At 40.5% G+C, this 23,888-nt stretch overlaps 1 protein-coding gene across 1 annotated transcript in view; it reads right to left on the bottom strand.

Moving 5' to 3' along the window:
- The window catches only part of DNAH7 (dynein axonemal heavy chain 7), a 226,187-nt gene that overhangs the window by 67,617 nt on the left and 134,682 nt on the right, over positions 1-23,888 (bottom strand). Inside the window, exons 37-45 of the mRNA XM_090045212.1 lie at positions 23,377-23,545; positions 20,243-20,369; positions 17,972-18,191; positions 16,544-17,416; positions 11,027-11,256; positions 9,669-9,999; positions 6,492-6,838; positions 4,931-5,111; positions 2,086-2,271 (exon numbers count right to left, since the gene is read on the bottom strand). Of these exons, the coding sequence (XP_089901338.1) occupies positions 2,086-2,271; positions 4,931-5,111; positions 6,492-6,838; positions 9,669-9,999; positions 11,027-11,256; positions 16,544-17,416; positions 17,972-18,191; positions 20,243-20,369; positions 23,377-23,545 (2,664 nt within the window). The remainder of the gene's footprint in view (positions 1-2,085; positions 2,272-4,930; positions 5,112-6,491; positions 6,839-9,668; positions 10,000-11,026; positions 11,257-16,543; positions 17,417-17,971; positions 18,192-20,242; positions 20,370-23,376; positions 23,546-23,888) is intronic.

Here is a 23,888-nt window from a genome sequence, read left to right as displayed (position 1 = left end):
TCAGCTCGAAATTGAACCTTGATTCCCCACCCTCCTGACCCAACAGCTGACATCTGTTGGGTCGGGAGACTCGGTCTAACTCATGGCACTTTCTGTAAAGAACATGAGTTAGACTGGGGAACTGCATTTCTGCCTGTGCTCAGAGAGTTCACTGAGAATGCAGCACTCTGGCAATGCTTTCCTAAGTAGCCCTCAGCCCATTTCTGACTTTTAGATTAGATTTGGCTCATTTTTTTAGATTAGATTTGGCTCAAATTAGATTTGGCTCATTTCTAAAAAAGGTTGAGCACCACTATACAAGCCAATTATCACATCACTTGCCAAAGAAGGATATATTTTGATAGTATTTAGCATTTTAAAAGCAAGGGTGAAGCTTAAAACCCAAATCTGATTGATTTCCCTTTTCAAGGCAATAGAAATCAGAAATTCTGTGTTAAAAGAAAATGTATTCCAGGGATAGGTGGCATGCATGTCAAATGAAGGACACAATAACTTAAACCCTAATTAAGATCCTCAAATTTTAAATCTTGTTCTTTGAAAAACTAGAGAAAATATACAAGTTAGCCTTTTAGAACATGAAAAACTGAAAATGAGAAAATGTGAAAATATCCAGGAGATGCAGGAAAAGCTGAAACAGTCACTTGATAAGCAAACAGCAATACCATAAACAATCACAAGGTGGCAAATATACGAGAATAAAAAATAGCTGACGAGACCACAGCTACTGTTGCAAAAAGGAAAAAAAAAAAGCACTTCCATTCCGTTCAGAAAATGAGATTTGACCTAGGGACAATTCAACTGACTAGCCTAAACTTCTTGTGTGAAACCAGGTACGTCTTGTCACTTCTAAATGTAAAAGTAAAGTTAACTTTGTCCCTCATGGCTTCCAGGAATGGCATGCAGAACCTACACCATCACTTTCCAGGAATATACTAGTAATGTAGGAGTGTTGTCACTAGCTATTAAAGGAAATGCTCAGACCTACCCTCACAATCCATGCCTCATAGTTGATTATGTTTATCAATTACAGAATTACATGCTCTCAAAATTAGATAATTGGGAGTAGGAAAAAAATTGCAGGCAAAACACAATCTTGCAAGGTCAACCAATAAAACAGCAATATCAAAATATAGATATTATGAAAAAACAGTGAATATTTGATGAACATTGAAAGAATTTCTAAACAAAAAAAAGGTAAAATATATATATATAGTCAAAGGGTACAAGTCAAAAAATGGAATGCAAAAAAGCATGCAGGTCCAAATCTTAGGTTTGAGTTTTCAACAGTGGTTATGGATTTTAGGTGACTCAATTTGTTCAGTAACACACTAGCCTGATTTTCAGAAGTTCTGACCATTCATTTCTCCAGCCTGTGTACTTAACTCCAAAAGTAAGGACAGAAGTGCATTCAAAACTAGTAGGCAGTTGACAATTTTGGCTTCAGGTCCAAATCCTTGTTTCCTGGTCCCCGAAGTTTCTTTTTACTTCAGTAGGAATCACACCCATTGAAGTCATTTCCACTGAAGTCACCCGTATTCAAGTCAGTCCCAAAGAAATACTTTTTGTACAGTAGTTTATTACAAAATGACTGTAGTGTCATGCCACTGTATCTCTGTTTCTTGCTGTAAATAATCATTGCATTTTAAAAATAGTTATGCATTATCTGCTGACTTGTCCTGCTGTAGACAGAGGACCTAATCCTGCTCCCACTGAGGTTAACGTGAATTTAGCCATTTGCTAGAATGGGAGCAGGTCAGAGCCATAAGGCTCAATGTTACTTACTGTCATTTCAGAGACTGGATGAGATAAGAGTAAACAACCTCAAGGATCACAAATTTCACAACTAGCACTGTTAGAATATAGCAAATAAATCTAAAGGAAGACTTCCCTTTGGGATGTTTGTAACACTCAAAAGCCTGGAATGTGTTGATTAAAAATATGTACCTAGGGAAGTTGTTTTTTCACTTCAAATGTTGCATTACATTAAAACATCTTTTAAAAGATAAATTATTTGGCAGTAAGAAAAACTGATTAGTGTTGTTTTCTGTACAAAAACCATATAGATAAAACAACTATGTTCATTACTTGTCTGTAGCTGGATGTGAAGGCTCCCAGATAAGCTACAATTCCTGATGAAATGAGTATATCTCCAGTCAAATTGATGTACTGCCTCCCCAGCTCCAGAGCAGTCTGGTTCCAGCGAGTTTTTTCACCCCCAAGGCCTCCAATCAATTGTTCTGCTCGCTGTAGTTTTTTGCTGCACAAGTCAACCTGAGAAACAAAAATAAACAGTGTATAATGCCAACATTTCTGTTGCAGCAGATTAGCTTCATTCATTTATTCATTCATTCATTCAGTTTATATGCTGCTCTTCCGAACAAAGGCTCAGATGTCTTGCTTTTAACAAGATGATGAATATTAAAGAAATATCCTGTAATTATATGCTTGCACATTTTTTGCAATTTTTTTTTTACTTCAAGAAATAGAAAAAAGCTTTCTGTTGGCTGTTTAAATGTCTGAACAGGAAGGAAAATAATCTGTGAGATAGATTGTCTCAGTAAAAGCATGCTAAGGTCTGTGACATTTTAGAGTTATTCTTTCCTCCAAATAAATTATGAAGCTTGGTATAAAACATGGACTTCATAACAGTTTTGTATGTAATATGGAAAATACCAGTATTTAAGGAAGTGACCCATAGCTCAGAAGAGATAAAATTTCTTTTTATGTGAAGGTTATTCTCTCATGAAAGCAGATGCATTTTTTTCTCTCAAAACATCCTTTGAATATACATTGTGTATTGAGGTTATTTTTTTTAAATCAAGTGGTTTTGAAAAAAAATCTAATTTAACTGTAGAAATTGTGTAATAGGAAGCTTCTAATCCACTTCTATTAAAATATTATCCCCACTGGGCCACCTGCAGCTGTTCTGAGCAGCAGGAAGGTAGGGCAGGAAAGCTTGTTGTCCTTGCACCCTCACATTCTCTATATGCCTGTGGATAGTAATACACAGAGCAGTGTTATAATAAGTCAGGTTCTCGGCTTATCTCCAAACCTCTTTGTGTAGACAGACAGACACATCAACTGAATAACTGAGTTCCACAACATATAAGAATTAAGGATTTCCAATCCAGGTGCCCCAAATCCTTATAGTTCTCATGGTTATATTCAGGAGGAGGCTCCTTAAGTAATTATTACATTTTAATATTGTTTTAAAAATGTGTGTTGTCTAAAACAATGCATGTACATGTTTTACATTGAAACAGAATTCTTTTCTTAAGCACCGACTTCTTAAGAAGTGAAAGCAGGTTAGAACTTTTTTTTGTCTAGAATAGGTGACAATCATTTTTTTAATCAAATTTTGTCCTCTGAACAGCTACAAAAAATAGGTAAGGTTTAGGAGCTAGTGCTTTTTTTGTCTCATATTCTAGACCAGGGTTTCAAATTTGGCTTCATGGGCTGAATCTGGACCATGGCAGTTCCCATGGTCTAGATCTAGACTGTGGGTTTTCTCACCAGCCTGACAACCCACAAGTAGCAATAAACAGCATTAACTTCCTTGGTTACAGAGTCGCTCTGAAACAGGAGCTCCAACAGGTGTTACAGAGGCCCTGGCAGCTGTGGTGATAAGCCCCACAGGCAAAATTCAGCCCATGGAGGAGGCTGGACCAGCCTATGAGAAGGCCTGAGAGCCAGATGACCTGCCTGCACAGCCCAGACGCAACCCATGGACCATGAAAACTGGCTCAAGCAGTGCTGGCAGGGCATACAGCTGGGCAGGTAGCTGCTCCGGGGCCGCGCCAGGGATTTTGCAGTGGTGACAGCATGGTCTGGAGCCAGGGCAGAGCTACAATCCACTGCCTGTATACCCCTGCCTGGGGGGGTCAGGGCAGGAGCAACCAACAAAGCTCAGAAGCATGGAAAAATACCCATAGTAGAACTGGTTACTATGGTTTATTGTCAGGGATTAAATTATCAAATGACACATTTCCACTACTGCTCTGGCAATTTGCTTCAACATAACATTTGAAGTGATGGGAGTGTAGTAATCACTTTATAGCACCACCATTTTCTGCTGCACTTGTCAAGGTGTTTTTAAGCCTTCTTCAGAGGCACTGGATACTGGATACTGATCTTGACTGGGGTGTGCCAATGCTCCTGCTGAGACCAAAACCAGAGGTTCCCAGATAGAGGGTCTTACCCCCTGCTTAGGGTCATCTTGCCCCATGCTTAGGGTCAGAGCAATCACCATACTTGGGGTCAGGAAGGAATTTTACTTTATGGTCAGTCTGATATGAACTGTCAGAGTCTTTGCCTTCTTATGTAGTGGAGACCGTGGCCCTCTACCTGGGATCTCATGAGCATATACTGCTCATATACTGCATATACTGCATTTCATAGAAGCAGGACATTAGCAGGACATTAGCTAGCAGGACAAGCAGCACACCCTAACCTGTGGCAGGTTAGGGGATCAGTCCGTGTTGTGTCAGGGTTGAGGGCAGTCATATGATGAGTTTAGATTATCATTTGGATGAAATGGTTTGGTTAGGGATAGTCCTACTTCAGGTATGGGGTTAGACTAGATGATGTCTGAAGGTCCCTTCCAGCCCTAGTTCTCTATGGTTCTATGATAAGATGGGAGTATGAGAAAACGATATCAACAGGGAGAAAATGATGATGTATTCCATTTATGATTCACTTGTCGCATACTTATTTTTATGATATGCCCACACTGTCATTTAGATTGAACAGCTATAATGCTAGCCTGAAAGGGGGGGAAGTATGAGGCGGATGTAGGGATGGCTTTCTTCAATATTTAGCCAGCTTCGAAGTTAAAACAGAAATTTCATTTGATAAAAAAACCTATATTTTAAGCAAGATTTCTTTTTAAATATCAGCATTAGTAACAGTTTTCTCTCTGTATGTTACATGCCTGATTTTCCAGATCAGCCTTCTCCTGCTTCTTGGATTCTAGTGCCCGTTGAAGAAGAGCCAATTTGTCCTGAACTTCCTTTAGGGCTGCTTGTTTCTTTCTAAGACCATCCATGGCAATCTTCAGTTCCCCTTCAGCCTGATTCAACTTTATCTTTTTGGGGGCAACAATTTTTGCCACTCTAAAATAAATGCATAAATTAAACTTAATCAAATATACAAGTTATACACATCTTTCTATTACTATGCATCTACAAACACACTTATACTAGGTTGCTATTTAAAAGCCAATGTGAGCCAGATAAGAGAAAATGCCAGTATTTCAGATAACAACTCCATTTTAATTGTCAGTGAATAAGACTTTTCAAGTGGCTACCAATGTATATTTCATTATTTGCTTCCATTTTTGTTGACCCTGATGGCTGAAACAGCAAATGGCTTGAAACAATTTTTTGCAATACTTCCTGCAAGTTTAAAAAAGCAGTATAAATATTACTGGATAGCCTTCTGAAATATGAGATGACTAACATATGTACATCTTTTAAACAGTTTTAAACATTTACTTTTTAAACATTTTGTATTTATAAAATTACATTCACAGTCATTTTATATATATAAATACAGCAGGAAAAAACCCTTCTTTTTCATAGTAAGATATATTTCCAGGCACAAGCCAGTTTTGAAGTTTTAAAATATTTGTATACTCATTTTTGTAGACAGGAAATTTGAGATAATTCTTGAAACCTACTGCAAACAAATATCTTACTTATAAAACCATGAAAAATAAAAATGAAAAAGTGATGTCTATAATTTCTAGATCAGTGATTTTCAACTAGAGTGTTGCAAGCAAGGTGCCAGTTCATTAATTAGTCAAAAGCAGCATACCTCCATTAAAGTCTGTTTGTTTCAGCTGAGTAAAGACTTGGTCTACTTTATTTGGCTAAATTACTTTCTATAGCTGCCTACAATGTTCAAAGTTGCTCATTATATAAGAAGATGCAATAGTATGTGCTAGTATATTAAAATGTATTACACTTAGTAAGAAATCTTCCTATAACATTAATTAAACTTCTGATTATGAGCAGACCTTAGGTATACATGAGGTATGATAGTTCAAGGCAGTCTTTAGATGTATTAAAATAGTATGTTAAATTGGTAGGGTAGAAGACAGCAAAAAATCAGCATGCTCTTTTTCAGAAGGGGCAGTGACCGTAAGTAAATACAAATATAATACTAAAATAAGTCTTCCAATGTCAAATTCAACTCCACTCTCAGAAACTGGCTATTGGAGTCTTAGCTTTCCCCAACAGCGTTCTATTACCTTCTCCTCTAAGCACATATGTAAAAGGATGGCAAAACGGAAGTTAACCTTCTGGTGATATAATTTTGCTTCTGCGCCCTACTGAAGGCACCTGCATCTAAAAATCAGACCTTTTCTACAGTTGCTTTAAAAACTTTACTAGTGTATTATCAAACTAGGAAGAATTTCCAACAAATTTAAAATCCCTTAATATTAGAACTTACTAAATACATTCAGATTTAACTGTAATATAAATGCTTACTTATCATATGAATCCATGGCTATGACCCATTTGCACAGGCCCTCAGCTGCTGTGGAAGCATTTCGAATCTTCTCCGGTACAAACTCAGGATTTGTGATATATTGTTTCCTAATTATAGCCATGTAAGCTGGAGGAATGTTATCCTTGTCATATTCATGAAGTGACTGTAGAAATCTTATGTCACCCAAAAGTCTTTTAGCTGGACCCCAGAAATCCTCTATTCTTTTCCCTGAGCCTGATGGATCTGGGATTTTATCTGCTTTTATGCCTTTCAGGATACATACAGTTTCCATAACGAGCTTGACACCAGCAGGAGGACTCTTCATGGACTTCACTACTGTGATATCCTTAAAATAAAAAGCATACCTCTCACCTATTTTGGATCAGGGTTAGGCTGGATTTTATACTGTATAACAATCGTCTTGTTTATGTTACAATACTGTTTCTATATGTTTGTCCTATTCTTAGAGCTGATAAGTTCACTTAAGATATGATTTCAAGATCACAACATAGAATTAACATACACATAGTATAAATATACCTTATAACAATTTCTTTAACACTTGCATTTTAAATCTTTCATTGGTAGGCATAGAAAGAGACCAATTCAGTATTTTCTTTGCTTGTTCCTTATTAAGTAGGGGTGGCCAACCTGTGACATGGGTGCCACAATTGGCACAGGCAATCTCTGTGTGGCACATGGCAGATCAGGGAGGGACCAGGGAGCACAGTGGAAGATAGTGTAGGGACAGAGAGCAAAGCAGGTTAGGCAGGGAATACAGGGAACGAAGCAGAAAGTAGAGCAACACATCAGACAGGGAGCACAGGGCAGAAAGCAGAATATACCGTAGTATGACAAGAAAGTTCCTGATTTCAAACAGGAACTTTTTGTGGTGGATCCATTATCTTTGTAGTGAACAGACAGCTTGAACATATGTACACTAGCTTTTTGTAGTGCTGTAAGGGCATAGGAAGCTGTAGCAGGACACTAAGGTGCCTGCTACTCTCAGAGCAGAGGCAGGAACCCAGATGCTGCTTGCCGGGACAACCGGTTAAAGAGGGAATTGGCCACACCTGCACCCGGTCAGCTGACCAGAAGGGGCAGGGCCTGGCTCACAAATAAATCCCAGGCCTGAGGCCAGGAGGGCAGTCCCCTGCTGGCAGCTAAGGGAGCTCTGCCGGAGTAAGCAAAGGGGAAATGCACGACTGCATGAGCAGCTCCTGATGCTGTTATGGGATGGAGTATTTCCTGGTAGGGAATGAATGATGTTTTAGCTGGGTGACTTGGATTTTTGTTATAGCCCAGGGGTTTGTGTTTTGTGTTTGCTTTTTAACTGGTGGTTTGGGTGAGGGTATTAGGGGATGGAGGAGGCCTCATAGGGGACCCGCAGCAGCGTGGGAACCTCAGCCCCAGAGAGAGGGGGCGGCGAGCGCCAGTGCCAGACAGGGCTGCGGAGAGCCCAGGGAGGAAATGGGGAGAACCAAATTACAACAAGGCCCAGATCAAACCACATCAGTATCATCTGCAAGGCTTGGGCTGCAGTGTAGGGGAGGAAAAGGAACCACAGATAGCACCCCCTGGCACCGGGGCAATAATGGGCAGCCTTCTGTTAATTAACACACATTAATTAAGATCAAGGTGCACCAGACAAGAATGCAGGCAGTTGGCCCATAACAGGAGGGTGGGGTCATCGATAGACGGACTCCAGAAGAGGCATTCCTGTCACAGGAGCACTACCAAAGTTGTGTGTGCCCAAGGCTTTAGAACCATGCTCAGTCAAATGAATCAGAAAGCAGAATGGCCTTCTGTTGCACCTTTGTATGGACATGGAGATTAAGATCCTCATCTCTGACCAGCCACTTTAGGCAGAAGGCAGGGTAGATTTGCACCTTTAAAGACTAACCAAATCATAGATATAGGTCTCCATAGATGCAGCTCATGCTATATAAGCTCTTTCACAACCCAAAGTGGAAGCCACCTGGGGCTGGCAGAGGTTCCCTCACCCCAGCTGCAGGGTCCAGTATACGGGAAGTGGAACTGGCTTGCGGTGATAGGGAGTTATCCCAGGACAACCTCAGTCTGTTGAGTCTGTTCTGTGGGGCAAGTGGCTGAACAGTGGGGAGGAATGCCAGGCTCTGAAGGTCCCCCACGGACAGGTTTGTGACAGCTGTTACAGTTTTAAGATTGCATTGTAATTGTAGGAATCCTCCCTCCACCTTCCCAACCCTTTGTATTCCAATCACTGCTTTCTATTAAGCTTCCCTTCTTCCTGCAGTCCCTTCACAGCATTTGATGAAGTAAGGCCTCTGCTATACATCTCTGCTTTAGTGTATAAAAAATGGAAATCTACCCTTGTCTTCCGACTAACATGGCTAACTACCTCTCTCTACCAGCCTCTTTAGGCAAGACAAAAGGAGTGACACAAAAGGACAATAAATCCCCAGTTACAGTAGATAAAGGATCCTCCTACCTCAGGTACTACGGAAACCTTCCCTCTGCAAATCCCTTTGCAAGTTCTGATACAGGAGGGTATGTTTTGCACAGGACCACAGAGTGAAGCATTACAGAAAGTCCAAGAAGCTGTGGTCCACAGAAAGACTGCCATGGATAGTAGTTAATGTTACAGGAGGAGGGAATCAGCCCAGGGTTACAAGGCATAAAGCTTAGTTCTCATCCCTCCTCCTGAGCTACAAGTTATGCACTGTCTCTCTAAAAGGTCCAGAACAGAATCTCAGTCTCAGTTTCTAAATTGTGAAAAACAGTTCGATCTAAACAGAGGCTGTAGATAATACCTGGCAAATCAGCATGCAGTTTTGCTGAGGAAGCAAATTATTTTAACACGTCATTTGTTGATTCAAAATATTATGATTATGAATTTTAAAATAGCTGGAAAGAGAAGTATCTGGCTTTATGCTCCATGAAAACATTAGTATTGTAGCTCAATGATTAGCAATGTTATAACTTTTAAACAGGGAAGGAAAATAAAAGAATATTTTGATTTTAACACTGAAAATTGTTAAGAAATATAAAATGCTATTAAATCATGTATCTTTAAAATCAGTAGCAATGTGAAATCTAATAATTATTAGCTATGAAACATGGTAAATATCTCTCTGAAAGTTGACAGTGCTCACTGAACGACTGTCCAGAACGTAAATACATCCTATTAGCTGTACCTGTGCAGTCAGAGTGTCAAGAGCAGCTAAAGCACTTTCTAGAATTGGCAAGGCTTGTGCCAAATCAGCATCACATTCATCTTTGATTGCTTTTGCAGCCATGGCCTGTTCATTTGCCACTGCTTCATCAGCTTTCACTATTTTTTCAGTTTTAGCTACTTCCAAGGATTCCTTCTGAATAACCACCATCATCTCATCAACTTGTTTGCTAGCATCTCTTAGCTGAGGCTGCAGGGCTTCCAGTTCAGACTGCATTGAGGCTACCTGTGATGCAGCAGAATTCAACTTCTCCAAGCCAACTTCATATCTTTTTTTCATTTTCATCACCTCACTAGAAATAAACAAGTAATGTTTAAATTTTATATACATTTTAACAAGACAGTCACATAATTTTAGCCCATTTCTGCAAATTTCTCAGAATTACTAAAATTCAAACATATTGATATCTTTTGTCTGCTCATTAGTTGGCACAACATATCTTGGGCCAGATTCACAGGTACACAAAAGCTAAGTAAAGATGTTCATGGAGGTTAGTGGAAGAACAGATCAAGTAAAAAACAGCCACCTGATTTAAAGTAAGTTGGGATGGGAGGGGCTAGCAGGGGCAGGGAGGTTGGGGGATCAGGGGGACAAGCAGGCTTGGGGGGATCAAGGAGTCTGTAGAGGCAGCACCCAAGGAAGGGGCAAGCAGGATCTGAAGGAGGGAACAGAGGGGCATAAAGCAGGCACTAGGACCCTGGGGGGTACCTCCTCTGCTGCAGCAGAAAGAATAAAATGAATTCAGCAGAAAATAGGAACCTGGGGAAACTGCCGTGGCTGGAACCTGTAACCAACTCCTTGAGTAGCTACGGGCCAGATCCACTCTTTTCATGACCTTAGGTTGCTGAACCCTGACCTAGAGACCTACACCTAGATTATGTATCTATGTATAAAATCACCTGCACTATTTTATCCTCACTCTCCTCAGATCTGGATCTATAGTTCTGAAGCCCTAAAACTCCACCAACCCTTCTGGAAAACAGTGTCTTTATAAAGGAATGTAATGTTATCCAGTAGTATTTTCCCTGCCGGAGAGGAAATCCCTTGAAATTTTAAGAGCTTCTGGTGCATTATAAGAAAAGACATAATACTTGAAAGTAGAAATATGCAGTAAATTTGTGGCAATTGTCAGAATTGGCCACTATATCAATATTCAACCAGGTTTTCAGGCCATTGTGTGAAGGTGAATCCAAGACAAATCTTTGTGAACACCCTTAATGTTTTTGTTTATATTGGCTACAAAATTAATTCTATACAGAAAATAACATCTAAAATAAACTTTGCTTTTCCCTAGCAAAGTGCACTTTATACACTCTTACGTGCGCTGCTTTTCCAGTAAAGTTTTGAACGTGGAGATTAACTCAAGGTAGGAAGTAGGTGTAACATAGTTATGTCTTTGAAGCTCAGCGTGAAATAAATCAGATAAAGCTATGGTAGAAGTGTGAAAACTTTTACACATATCAATACAGCCTTTCCGAGTTTCCTCTGACATTTCAATATCTTCCAAAAAGCGAGAAGCAACAGCTTCCAATGCATCTTCAGGCCATGTCTAAAATTAAAACAAACAACAAATAAATAAATACCTGGCTTTTATATAACAGCTTCTATTCACAGTTTGAAAACCACTTTACAATTAAGCCGATATCATTTCTATTTTAAAGATGAAATGAAGGGTACATACAGGCATTACACTTAGATCAACCAAACTAGGGTTAGGCCAACTAAGTACTGATTTGTATAACGTTGAGTTTAGATTGAGCAAATAATGGCCAGCCCCATATAACTCAGTTCACCTAGGGAAGCGCTAATCTGTGTCCAACCTAACCAAATGTGTGTACATGCTTGGAGCACAGCCCTGGGGCTGGGAAAACCTAGCCACTCACCCCAAACCCAGGCTGCATTTTTCTTGCTGCTTCCCCCTAATCCTGACTAAGCTATCTTTAGCCCTCCTACCCCTTCCCCCCATCCTGCCAACCCTCTACCAAACACTCCAAACCCTCCTGCGGATCTGCTAGCTTCCCCCCACCCCAGCTCAACTTGCTTAGGGCTTGGACAGACATTCAGTTTCTCCAGGGAGAGTCCCTGCTCTTTCAGGAGAAACCATGAGTGCACACAAGTTCATAATTTTTCTCCCAGAATAAAAGTGGCCACTCTGGGAGAAAAATAATTAGGGAATAACCCGAGTGAAGTGGCTCCACAAAGAATATCTCTAAGGAGAAAGAATTTCTGTACAGACAGCAGAACTGACCTCCAAAATCCCAGTGTGATTTGCTTCTGTGTCAGTCTCAGCCAAATAGGAAGCAAAACACACTCCATGAGTGCTTCGGGCTGGAAAAGCCCAGCACTGAGCCACTTAAGTGGCACGTTCTGATCCCAGCTTCTTCCCTGCCTGAATCATACTGCAGCACTTGGGAGCAGTGAAGTATACAAGAATTTGTCTTGTCCAGTCTTAGCTGGGCTCCAACACAGCACTGGTTGAGGGGTGGGGGAAAAGAGAGAGAGGGAGAGGGTGTGGAAAAGGATGGAAAAGTTCTGTAGGACTCTTCTGTGCATGGCGCAGACCCTGCCCCCACCTTCACTGACCCTAATGATCCCTGTCTACATTGACTTGAAAAAAACACCTACAAAGCTCTCTTAGACTGCATGCTCTAGGGACCCTGGCAGCTGAGTGTCTTCACTGCAGGCTCCTTGCTTCTCTGTCTCAGGGGCGACATGTAGGGGGAGCAAGCGGGTGCATGTGCATCCCCTGAGCATGGTGGTGCACCCCCTACAAAAAGGCACCCACTACCACCCTGTGATCATCACTGGCTGCCGCTGCCAGCACCTATGGGTGGTCACTGACCCCTGATTGGCACTTGCTGCTCCCTCCCAGCTGCTGACAGCGCTGGTTGCATCTGCAGGAGCTCTGCATTTACCGCTGCCGCACTCCCGCCGCCAACAGCCCAGCCATGCCCCCCCAGCTGCTGGGGGTATGCACCATTCATGTTCTGCCTCATTCTATACAGGTCAGTTTTTCTCTCAGGAAAAAGAAACCTGGGAGCGTGGCTCCTGGCATTAGAGAACATGTCCACAAGTGGGGGACCCAAATTATGATCACATGGCATAAAGTAAGCTACATGATAACAGACTGGGTCCCATGAATGTGTGCACGTGCCTTGAGGCACAAAGGTATAATGACTTGTCTAAAGTCACCTAGCAGGCCAGTGGGAGAGCTATAACAGAATTCAGATCTCTGAAGTCCTAGTCCAGTCTCTATCCAGTAGAGTGCCCGAATTTTCCCGCAATAGTAGTTTTTACCAGAGAAGTTTTACATTTTTATATTCACTAACAGGAAAACCTAATGTAGTACAATGATTTACTGCAACCTGAAACTTCAGAAAAGCAGGTCTCTAAGTAAGTAGTACACCCAGGTGCAATAAAGAACACCCAGGTTTGTCAAAGGATATATAACCAAACTTTGATTAACTGAAATCAGATAACTAGGACTGTATTGTGAAAAATAAAAAGAGCCATAATTCTGCTCTTTAGATGTATGGGCAACTCCCACTAAATTCAATGAGAGCTGTCAGTGCTTAATCAAGAGCAAACTTAGTTTCTACCCTTCTAGTATGAAAAAGCACAGTTAGTTGTCAGTTCTTACAACTGTATTAAATGAAAAACTCTTACTTGTTTTATTGGTGTAAATGTTCCTTATAAAAATATCTCCATCATTCTTTAATGAATGTTTTTTTTAAACAAAAGGATTGGCTGAATTTCATTCATCTAAAGGTCAAAACTCACTGCAGTGAATGTCAATCCATCTTTTAAACATGTGTTTAGTTTAACATTTGTTTCCAAATCTTTTAAAGTTAAATTAACCAGATTAAAATTTAATGTAAACTAGGGTGCAGTAGAATTGTTGTCCCAGTCCTGCAATAGTCGAAGTTGATTAATCATACACAAAAATATCTGTGTAAGTCTTCGCAACACAGTAACTTATGTGTGCATGTATCCTGTAATCACAAATTAAAGAGAATAAATGTGGTTCCCATCTTCAAAAACGGGAGGAAGGAGGACCCAGGAAACTATAGGCCACTTAGTCTTACCTCGATCCTGGGCAAACTTTTTGAGAGAATTATTCTGGCGCATATCCACAAGGGGCCAGCAGGGGAGATTATGCTTAGGGGCAACCAACACGGGTTCATTAGAGGCAGGTCCTGTCAGACCAACCTGGTGGCCTTCTATGACCAGATCACCGAATCCTTAGATGCAGGGGTAGCAGTGCATATAGTTTTCCTGGACTTTCAGAAGGCCTTCGACACTGTCTCTCACCCCATTCTCATTAAGAAACTGGGGAACTGTGGTGTCGACACCCACACAGACAAATGGGTCACCAACTGGCTGGAGGGCCACACCCAGAGAGTGGTGGTGGATGGGTCATTTTCAGCTTGGAGGGATGTGGGCAGTGGGGTTCCCCAGGGCTCGGTCCTCGGGCCCGCACTCTTCAACATCTTCATCAGTGACTTGGACGAGGGGGTAAAAAGCACCCTGTTCAAATTTGCTGATGACACTAAGATGTGGGGGGATGTGGGCACGCTAGAAGGGAGTAATAGGCTGCAATCGGACCTAGACAGGTTACAGGGGTGGGCAGATGAGAATAGGATGGGATTCAACACTGACAAGTGCAAAGTGATGCACCTCGGGAGGAACAACCGGCACCATACCTACAGGCTGGGGAACTCCCTTCTCGTCAGTACAGAGGCAGAAAAGGATCTTGGAGTCATCACTGACTCCAAGATAAACATGGGCCGGCACTGCGGGGATGCAGTCAGGAAGGCCAACCGCACCTTGTCATGCATCCACAGATGCATCTCAAGCAGGTCCAAGGAGGTGATACTCCCCCTCTATGAGACACTCATCAGATCGCAGCTGGAGTACTGCGTCCAGTTCTGGGTGCCGTGCTTCAAGAGGGATGTGGATAACATGGAGAGGGTCCAGAGGAGGGCCACTCACATGATCAGGGGGCAGCAGGACAGGCCCTATGAGGAGAGGCTAAGGGATCCGAACCTGTTCATCCTCCACAAGAGAAGGCTGAGGGGGGATCAAGTGGCCTGTTACAAACAAGTCAGGCGGGATCAGCAGGCATTGGGGAAGTCACTGTTCCCCCCAGCACTACCAGAAGTGACCAGGATTAACGGTCACAAGCTGGCACAGGGTAGATTTAGGCTAGATATCAGGAGGTGCTACTTCACAGTCAGGACGGCTAGGATCTGGAACCAAGTTCCAAGAGAAATGGTGTTGGTTCCTACCCTGGGGGCCTTTAAGAGGAGGTTAGATGTACACCTTGCTGGGGTCGTTTGACCCCAGTACCCTTTCCTGCCATGGCAGGGGGTCGGACTCGATGATCTGCTCAGGTCTCTTCCAACCCTAGAAACTATGAAACTATGAAACTATAAAAAATAAACATCATGGAGTACTCTAGTGTGAATATTTAAAAATCTGCTTTCAGTGACAAATCTTCAAGACTCAGATATAACTAATGATCAATTTTGTAAGTCTTTCCTTCTTAAATTTACAGTAGGTCAAAATGAAGGAGATTGAGTTTGTCAGCATCCAGCATGACACCAAAATGCATATTACTTTGTACTGAATCAGCCATTTCTTTGATTCTTTCTGACAGCACATGAGCTATTAATTGAATATTTTACAGAATTCCAGAAATCCCACCATTTGTAAAATATGCAACAATACTTTAAAATACTGTCCATCATTGATCACTGGCTAGCAAAATTAATAATAATAAGTTAACTTGAACTAAAGTGCATATTTGTCAATGTGCTAGCTCTTTCTTTTTAACAGCTGACAAGCATTGCAGCAAAAAAAAAATATACACCTGCTTCTGTAAATAATCTGTTCTAAAACCTGATAAAAAATTCTCTTCAATTTGTTTCCATGCAAATATTAGACTATTAGTAAATATTCTAAAAAACTTCTGAATTATTGACATGTGAAAATTAAATTAATGCAATTTGAATTTATTTAATTTTAATCGCATACCTATATTTATTTATTTACATTTACTTTATCTGTATATATTTATTTTCTTTATGTATCTCACCACTTTAAAGGGCATGAAAAAATCGCCTCTACAGTTTCTCTTGGATTCATTTTGAAAAAAAAGCCTTCACCTTTGAAGAAAAACTGGATTTGGGAATTTTTTCGAGGCTAACTAAAGGCTATCTAAAATCTTTCCTTCTTCCCCATTTGCCTTGTACTGATGAGTTAGTTATGACTTAAGAGGTGGCTGAAGGAACTTCAGCCAAAGAAAAGGAGAAAGGCCAAATCATCTCTGGGATGGTCCTTGAGCTAATAGAGTACATTGGACATTTCATAACCTAATTTCTACGGTAACATGTTCATTCAGACTATAATTTTATGTTATGTTTCCATGATATGGTGCAGTGTTGTTCAGATGCACTTGAGCTAGCTGACGCACTGGAAATGGTACAGCTGTGCTACTGGGGAGCTCTGTCCAGGGTTAGCCATCATCCAAACTAACTTTGGTATTTCTACCCAATGCTGCTTGTAACATGTAGACATGTTTTAAGTGATCCAGCAATTCTGGGTACAATCTTGCTCATATCTGTACTAATGTGAAACCCCTAACATATAAGTAAGGCTTTAATGGTGTAAATTAGTCTATGACCCTTGGACTCTAAGAAAATCCACAATACATTTTATCTGTTAACTATCATAATCAAAGAACTACTACTCAACATGAAAAAAACAGAGGAGATAGATCTAAAAAGTCACATAGTGTTTCCAGTGAAAAATATGCATGTTGAAAAGAGCCCCACCTGGAACCAATCAAGCGTGCAGCAGTTAACTAGAGCTGGAAATTTCCGAAGGCGATTACGGAAAGCATCTCCAATGGGACTCATTGCCAATACTACATGCAGCTGGTCTCGACAACGATCAATGAACAAGTTAAAAAGAGCTATGGGGCTACCATCAGTCTGCTTTGTTTTATCTCGCTGACGGTCTATCTGACGCATTCGCTCACAGATTTCTTGTTTCTCATCTACTGCAAAAAGGTTTGGTACTTCCCCTGCATTGAGTAAGTTGTTGATGTCTTCTAGAAATGACTCCTTTTTTATTTGAGTATCAGTGAACAAGAAAACTCCTTGCATATCACCCTCAGTTGATTTCCTTAGAATGACTTTTAGGTCTTCATGCCACTCATTGCTACCATAGCTCTTAGATATTTCAACCTGAAAAAGTGTATAATCAGCCATATGAGCTGCTAACCGTGTAAGGGATTGTCGGCCACTGCCTCCAACACCAACCAAAAGAGCATGGCTGCGAGGCTGTTTCAAAATCCGTGAAATTCTACAGACATGCTCTATAGCAAAACGGAACAAAACAAGTTGCATAGGTTTTTTGCTCATGTTATTAAATTCCTCCAAATGGCTTTCTACAATTAATCTCAATTTGTCCACATTATTGATCTCCCTGTAGTTGGTGTCTTCTCTTCTAGGGTCATGAAAATCACAAAACATCAGGCTACGTAAGTCATCCTCTTCCACTATGCCATCAGAATTGAAGTCCAAGTTCTGAAAAAGTTTATGGAAGTCTTCATGCAAGTGATTTTTCACTACTTCTTGAATAAACCCAACAAGCCAGGCTCGATCCAAATTATCCACTAAACGATCATAATACACTCTGAGGACCTGCATAATAAATAACAACGTAACAGTTTTAGAAGCTACTGCTGGCATTCTAGTTACCTAATACTAACATCTATCAAACAGATAGAAATCCGGAAAAAAATAACTTCAAAGTATACAATATTTTAAATTCTGCTACATAGAAATTAAATGTTTAGAAACAATTTGAAAAGTTAAACATTATCTCCTAAATAAAAGGAGAAATCCACAAGGAAAAAATAACACATTTACCATGCACTGAATATATGCTTTACAAAATATTATTAAAATATTAAGGTATTAGATTCTGAATTCATTCATGGCAGAGAAGGTGTCCATAAGACAATCTCTCTGCTTTGATGCTCTGAAAATGTATGAGAACATCTTTCTGTGCAGCATGCATAAATACAAGCCCATTTCTAGCTATCAAAAAAGTCATAGCTCATGACTGTGACATCATTACATAGGCATCAGCTGATAAAATGATTCTGTTAAATTACAAAGGAAAAATATTTTAAGACTGATTTGGATCTTCAATTATCCATAATAAATACAATTTCTTACTAATATGAGTTTTACCTCATGGACCCAAAGACGTTTTATTGTTCCTGCAGATTCTGTTGTTTCAGGCCTTGACAGACAAACACCTTGAACAACACGGGAGAAATCACGGAGGTTGAACAAATAGTGAGACTTGGCTGGAGTGGGCAACAGATTCTTCATAGCTTCTTTGTAGACAGCCATGGTACTGTTAATAATCTGTGGAGTCAGTGCTATACATTCTTCTGGAAAGCTAAAACTGACAAATTAAAGAAAGTGTTAAGAATAATATGATTTTTCAGAATGTCATCAAACTAAACACATATATTTAAATACTGATTTATTTCTGAGGCAGTGACAAGATTAGCATTTTCTTATAGGAAGACTTATAAGAAAAACTTATACCTATCTAATAGAGGGTCTGAAGAGTTGGACCACACAGAAGTAATGACAGAGGAAGTCCCAGCTGATGGAGAGGAAGTTCAAAAGATCTCACCAAGCTAAGTGTGTGGACAAAAAATGGCAGATGAACTTCAAATGTTGACAAGTGCAAGGTAATGCACCTGACAAAAAATAACCTCAATTATATGTACAGAATGCTGGCTTCTGGACTAGGCATTACACCTCAGGAAAGAGACTCTGGATTCAGTTGTAGATATTTATTTTAAAACTTTAGCTCAGTGTGCAGTGGCAATCAAAACAGGCCATAAAATGTTGGACATCATTAAGAATGGAACTGAAAACAAAATGGAGAACATCATCATGCTATTATACAAATCCATGGTGCGCTCATGTCTTGAATACTGTGTGCAGTTCCAGATCTGGCCTTTGAGCACCGCTTCTTTACACAAAGATGTGGATGTCATCTAGGAGAAAATAGCTTTTCAAGTCTAAACACCAAAGGGGTTTTAACTAAGCACTGAGTCACATACTGGTGTACTTTGGTCACTTGAATAAGTTTATTTGAGAGTCACCTGACAAAAGGGATTACAGGTTACAAAAGAAAATCTCTTTCATTGGCCATTTCCTTGTAAGAAACTGCAAGCAAACTAGCTGCAGAAAAAACTGAATCCACAGTCTAAAGAAGAAACCATATGTGTGAAGAGAAGAGAACAGAAAGGATCCTAGCTGATCTACTTAAAAGACTGACAAAATATTAATTAAGAAAACTGAAGCAAGAAATTGCTTGTATGCTTATAGTCATTTTAGATTTCTAGCTTTCTAATACTAGTTGAAGTAGAGTGTTTGATTTTTGGGGACCCTTAAAAGTCTGTGTAGCTGTTGCTTAAACTATCAAAAGTGCCTGAATATGTGGACTGTAAACTCAAGAGTGTATATACAAGTATTATATTTAGGTTGACTTAACCAGAGTCAGGTTACTCTAGATGTCCAACCATGCAGGCAAGCAGAGGGCTTAAATCGCCCAAAAAATCATGCACCCAATCAAAGTTAGTGCACCTGAGCAGACAGACTTAGATATAAGAAAGGGTTAACTCAATCTAAGAAAAGTTTAACCTGATCTTGCAAGTGCTCGTACAGATTTGCAGTGCAATTCTGGGGCTAAGAAAGCAAAGCCACTTGCACAGCTCCAGGGCTCTGCTGTTCCCAGCCTCTCCACAACCCAAGCCTGCCTGAGTTAGTTTTAGCCCCCTGACCTCCCCATCAACTGGGCAACCCCCACCAACATGGACCTGCCAAACCCCCTGTGGACCTGCTCACTCCCCCAGATCCTGCCCACCTCTCCCCCCACCCCAAGTTACTTATACTGGGCTCCCTGGGCAGCTCCCAGGAGCAGCAAATAGCTGCACGTGCTGCTCCTTGTCTAAAATTACATGAAAGTAAGCCATATGAGCATAGACGAAGTGCAGGGAATGACTATACACCCAGAGTGTACTCCACTTTCATAAGCATAAGAGTGGACTAGAGGTCTATTTGTTAAGTTAGTTAAGCTTCTGAGGAGGATTAGGGTTGGGGGGAATCAACTCTGGTTCAAGGCACCCAAGGCAGGTAGGCCACAAGGTCCAATTTCTGTAAAGGGATAACAGTGAAGTGTGCCGGAAAGGCCAAGAAAAAAGTCAATGCTATAGCCTCCTAATATGGGAATCTTTAGAACTGGTAAATTCTACCATTAATAGTATAAGTAAAATAACTGTAGTTTTCATTACTGTGTATTAAATAATGTTTTCAAAAATTCTGAATGAACTGAAATTACATGAACAAAAAAAATTGGTTTAAAGCTTAAGTTTATACAATTCCCAACAGCATTGCCTAAACATTTTTAGCCATTTTCAATATATAAAAGTCACCTACCATGTAGTAAGATGCCAATCCAAGATTCTAGAAAAAATTGTATGCATGGACTCATCATCAAATTCATTAATGGTAACTGTATTGAAATGTCGTAAGAATCGAGGAGTTATTGGGTTTCTGCCACCACCTAAAATTAGAAATAATTAATATTAAAATTAAAATACTAAAATTTAGTATTAAACTGTGTTCACCATTTTGCTGTTAAACTTCCCAGGTCAGATTCAACCACCCTGATTTACACTGAAACATACCATACTGCAAGTATAGTCCTAGTGACTGCAAGAGAAGCAGAATAAGGTAATGTTCAATATGAAAAAGGGTATCACAGTCAGTCTTTTGCAAGCGGTAACAGCTGTAAAGTATGGCCAAATATCTCCTGCTCTAACAGTGTTTGATATTACTTTAACAGCGTCTCTTGTACATGGAAAGCTTGCTTTTATAAATGTCATATACATTTCAAGCAAATCGAAAAATAATAATCAGTACTATAATACCATTATATTTAAATACTACCCTAATTTGAGCATTGCTGGCTTTAATGGCTAATTTGTGACTTGGACTACACATCCATGCATGTAAGTAAGGGAGAGCAATCCCTAACCTCTTGCACACACATATACCCTGAATGGGGTATCTGTGACCTGCTTCATGGCAAGAAAGGATAGCTAGTACTCAGAACAAGCGTCTTTTTTCCAGCAGCAGTTAGGCAGAGAGAGGGTGGTTTCATCCCCACTTTTCATCAAATTTTATGTTAGCCTTATTTGAGGTTAGCATTATTGAGGTTTAGTGATTACTGGGATGAGGACATGAACACACATACACCTTTGTTCTGTGCTTTGACTAAAGGCACAAATGAGTCCATAGGTATGAAAACAATTACACTTGTAACCAAAAGGTTAACTTTTTAAAAATAAATACAAATATAAATTATGATTTCTCTTAATAAATGTAGCATTAATAGTGACAGAAATGCTGAAGGTTATTTTAATAGCAGTATCTTTTAGACCCTGCCTTCCCTCTCACTATCGTTTACCCTCTGGCTCCAGCTCTAGTTTCAGCTCCAGCTCCTCTCCAGCCAGAGCAACACAGCTTGCAGCTGCATGGCCTGGCTGGGGCTGGAATAACCATGTGCTCTGTGCCCTGAGCTGGAGTAGGGCTGGAGCTCAAACCAGAGGTGGAAGATAATGTCGGCAAAGGGCAGGCAGGGGCCGCAGAGGCAGCAGGGGCAGGCAGCAGCTCCAACCCGCACCCTGGGTTGGGGCCAGAATTGACACCTTGACATCCCGCTTATGCACAAATTCAAGACAAGGAACGTGCCCCCCCCAGGTTAAATGGGGGGGGAACTTGACTTGGATTTGAGTACACATGGTAACTCCGTGTATTCTACAAAGCAGTTACCTGTGAAGAACCACGAACGTAAATGCTTGACCACAAACAAATGAAGCTTTGTTATTCTTTGAGGCAAAACAGGAGCAGATCATTTCCCTCCACCAGTTTAGCACCAATGTCAGTGAAAAGCAGGCACACAATTGCCCGAGGATTCCCCAGCATAAAAAAATCCCTAGGGCATGTACTGCCAAGATAGAAAGTTCTAACCTTCCATCCTCCCTTCTTGACCAAAGAATAGGGATGTAGCACACAGGAGAAGCTACAGCTCAAGTTTTTCCATGTTTCTGCTATCACCAGCCAGCCACAGAATGTGGACTATAACTGCTCAAGATACCTGGAGCCAGTAAAATTTCAAGGAAAACTAAAAATGGCTTACACATTTCGAAGAAAACTAAAAATGGCTTAGGATTGCTTTTGTGCGCCTTCTTGTGCAGCTGAAGAATGGTTGCATGCAACCCCTGCCCATAATTTAAGAAATCTGTAACGTAACAGTTGCAGTTGTAAAGTTGCTTTATGTAACCAGATAGCTGACTAATAGTGACTCCCTCCCTCAAAAGATAGACAAACACATCCCTACTCAAAACAAAGGCATATGTACATCGGCAAAGTGTTTTCTATAGTTTCTGTTTCTGACAATTTATGTGAAAGGGAAACAAGAAAGACAAGAAGAGAGAAAAGGTAGCAAGTTAGAGCTTGAACCAGCACTGGGAGGTATCTGGACTGTGTTGACTGAAAGGCTTTGAAGTTGCATGCAAAGATACTGTGTGTAGACATAAGTAACAACTGAAATGTTTCCTAGTGAATGAGCATAAATGCTTTGAAAAGAAAATGTTTCAGCTGGGGGAAATATGTAAGAGCCCTGTGGTACCTCCTGGTTAGAATATTTCGAAATTGCCACAGCTATTTCATCCCCCAAGTACTAGAGCAGCAGGGGCCAGGAAACTGGATCTGAGTGACAGCCGCAGACTTTCCACACCACTCTCCCTCTCTGCCTATAGAGAGAACTGTGGGATTCCGGAGGACCTACGGGTTCCCCTGTCCCTGTACACACATAACAAGAACTGAAAAGCTTCAAAGTAATACCTGATTTTAAAGAGGTATGATTTTGGAGCACATCTGCTATTTTTGTATAATTTCAAAAGGAATGAACATTTGTACAGCTGGCTTTACATTTGTAAAGGTATTTGAAATGTTTCAACTGTTACTTCTATCCACACTTTCTATTGTTTGACTTCAGCCGAGTACAAAGAAACAGATTTCCAGCCAGATGTCTTTACTTAGCTTTCAAATATCCAATGAAATCTTTATTTTATATAACTTTTTCTACTACCAAATAAAGCTGAATTTTTTTCTGTTCAATATCTCCAAATAGTACAGCTTAGGAAAAGGGGGCACATAGACTCTATGCTATCTGAGGTTCCTTCTTTACCAAAGAAACTTCCAAATAACCTGCTTAAATAATTTCTGGATGACTGTAGTTTAAGTTCTACTAGTGGAGAAGTTCTTTGCCCCAAGTCCTAGTTAGGGAGTTCTCACTGCACTGTGCTTCACAAGCTGCATTCTCTACATCCAATCCCTTTTTCCACATGTGTGTGCACAAGCAGGAAAAGTTCACATGCCTCCTACAGTCAGGATTTGGCCTTATGCAGATCATAAGCATGCAGGACTGTTGTATTTTAAAGTTGTTTTTTTGGAGTTTTATTCTCATACAAAAAAAACAAACATACCTGATTCTCACAACTTACCTGGAGGTCCCATTGCACACATGATCTGAATATCCACAAGTTTGATCATAGAGCAGTCTTTCAGGTCATACCAGTTCCAGTGATCTAGCCACTGACGAAGTAACTCAACAGGAGGTTGAGCACCATAGACCTCTCGAGCTGGCATATTTACATCATCTACAAAAACAACCTGAAAATGGAAATAAAAAGAGATTCAAGCCACTCATGTCCAAAATCAAGTTTACTCACATAGGGCATCTATACACATAGAGGGCGCTTTAATTAGGAATAAAACTCCAAACTCTCTGAGAGCTGCGCTAATTAAAGCATCTGCAGCATCACATGTATTCAGTATCCCATGTTTCAAAATGGCAGTGGAGGCACATTAATTAAAGCTTGTTTGATGAGCTTTAGTTAAAGCACCCCTGCCACCATTTTAAAACACAGGGACACTGAATATTTGTGTGTGGCAGGGCACCTTTGGGTGCCTGCCACTTTAAAGGTGGAGGCAGGCAGCTACCAGATGCCTGATG

The sequence above is a fragment of the Crocodylus siamensis genome, chromosome 4 (assembly GCF_052110815.1).
Source record: "Crocodylus siamensis isolate JL-2025a chromosome 4, ASM5211081v1, whole genome shotgun sequence".
NCBI lineage: Eukaryota > Metazoa > Chordata > Crocodylia > Crocodylidae > Crocodylus > Crocodylus siamensis.
The sequence above is the reverse complement of the archived record's forward strand: the minus strand, read 5'-3'. Positions and strand labels throughout refer to the sequence as shown.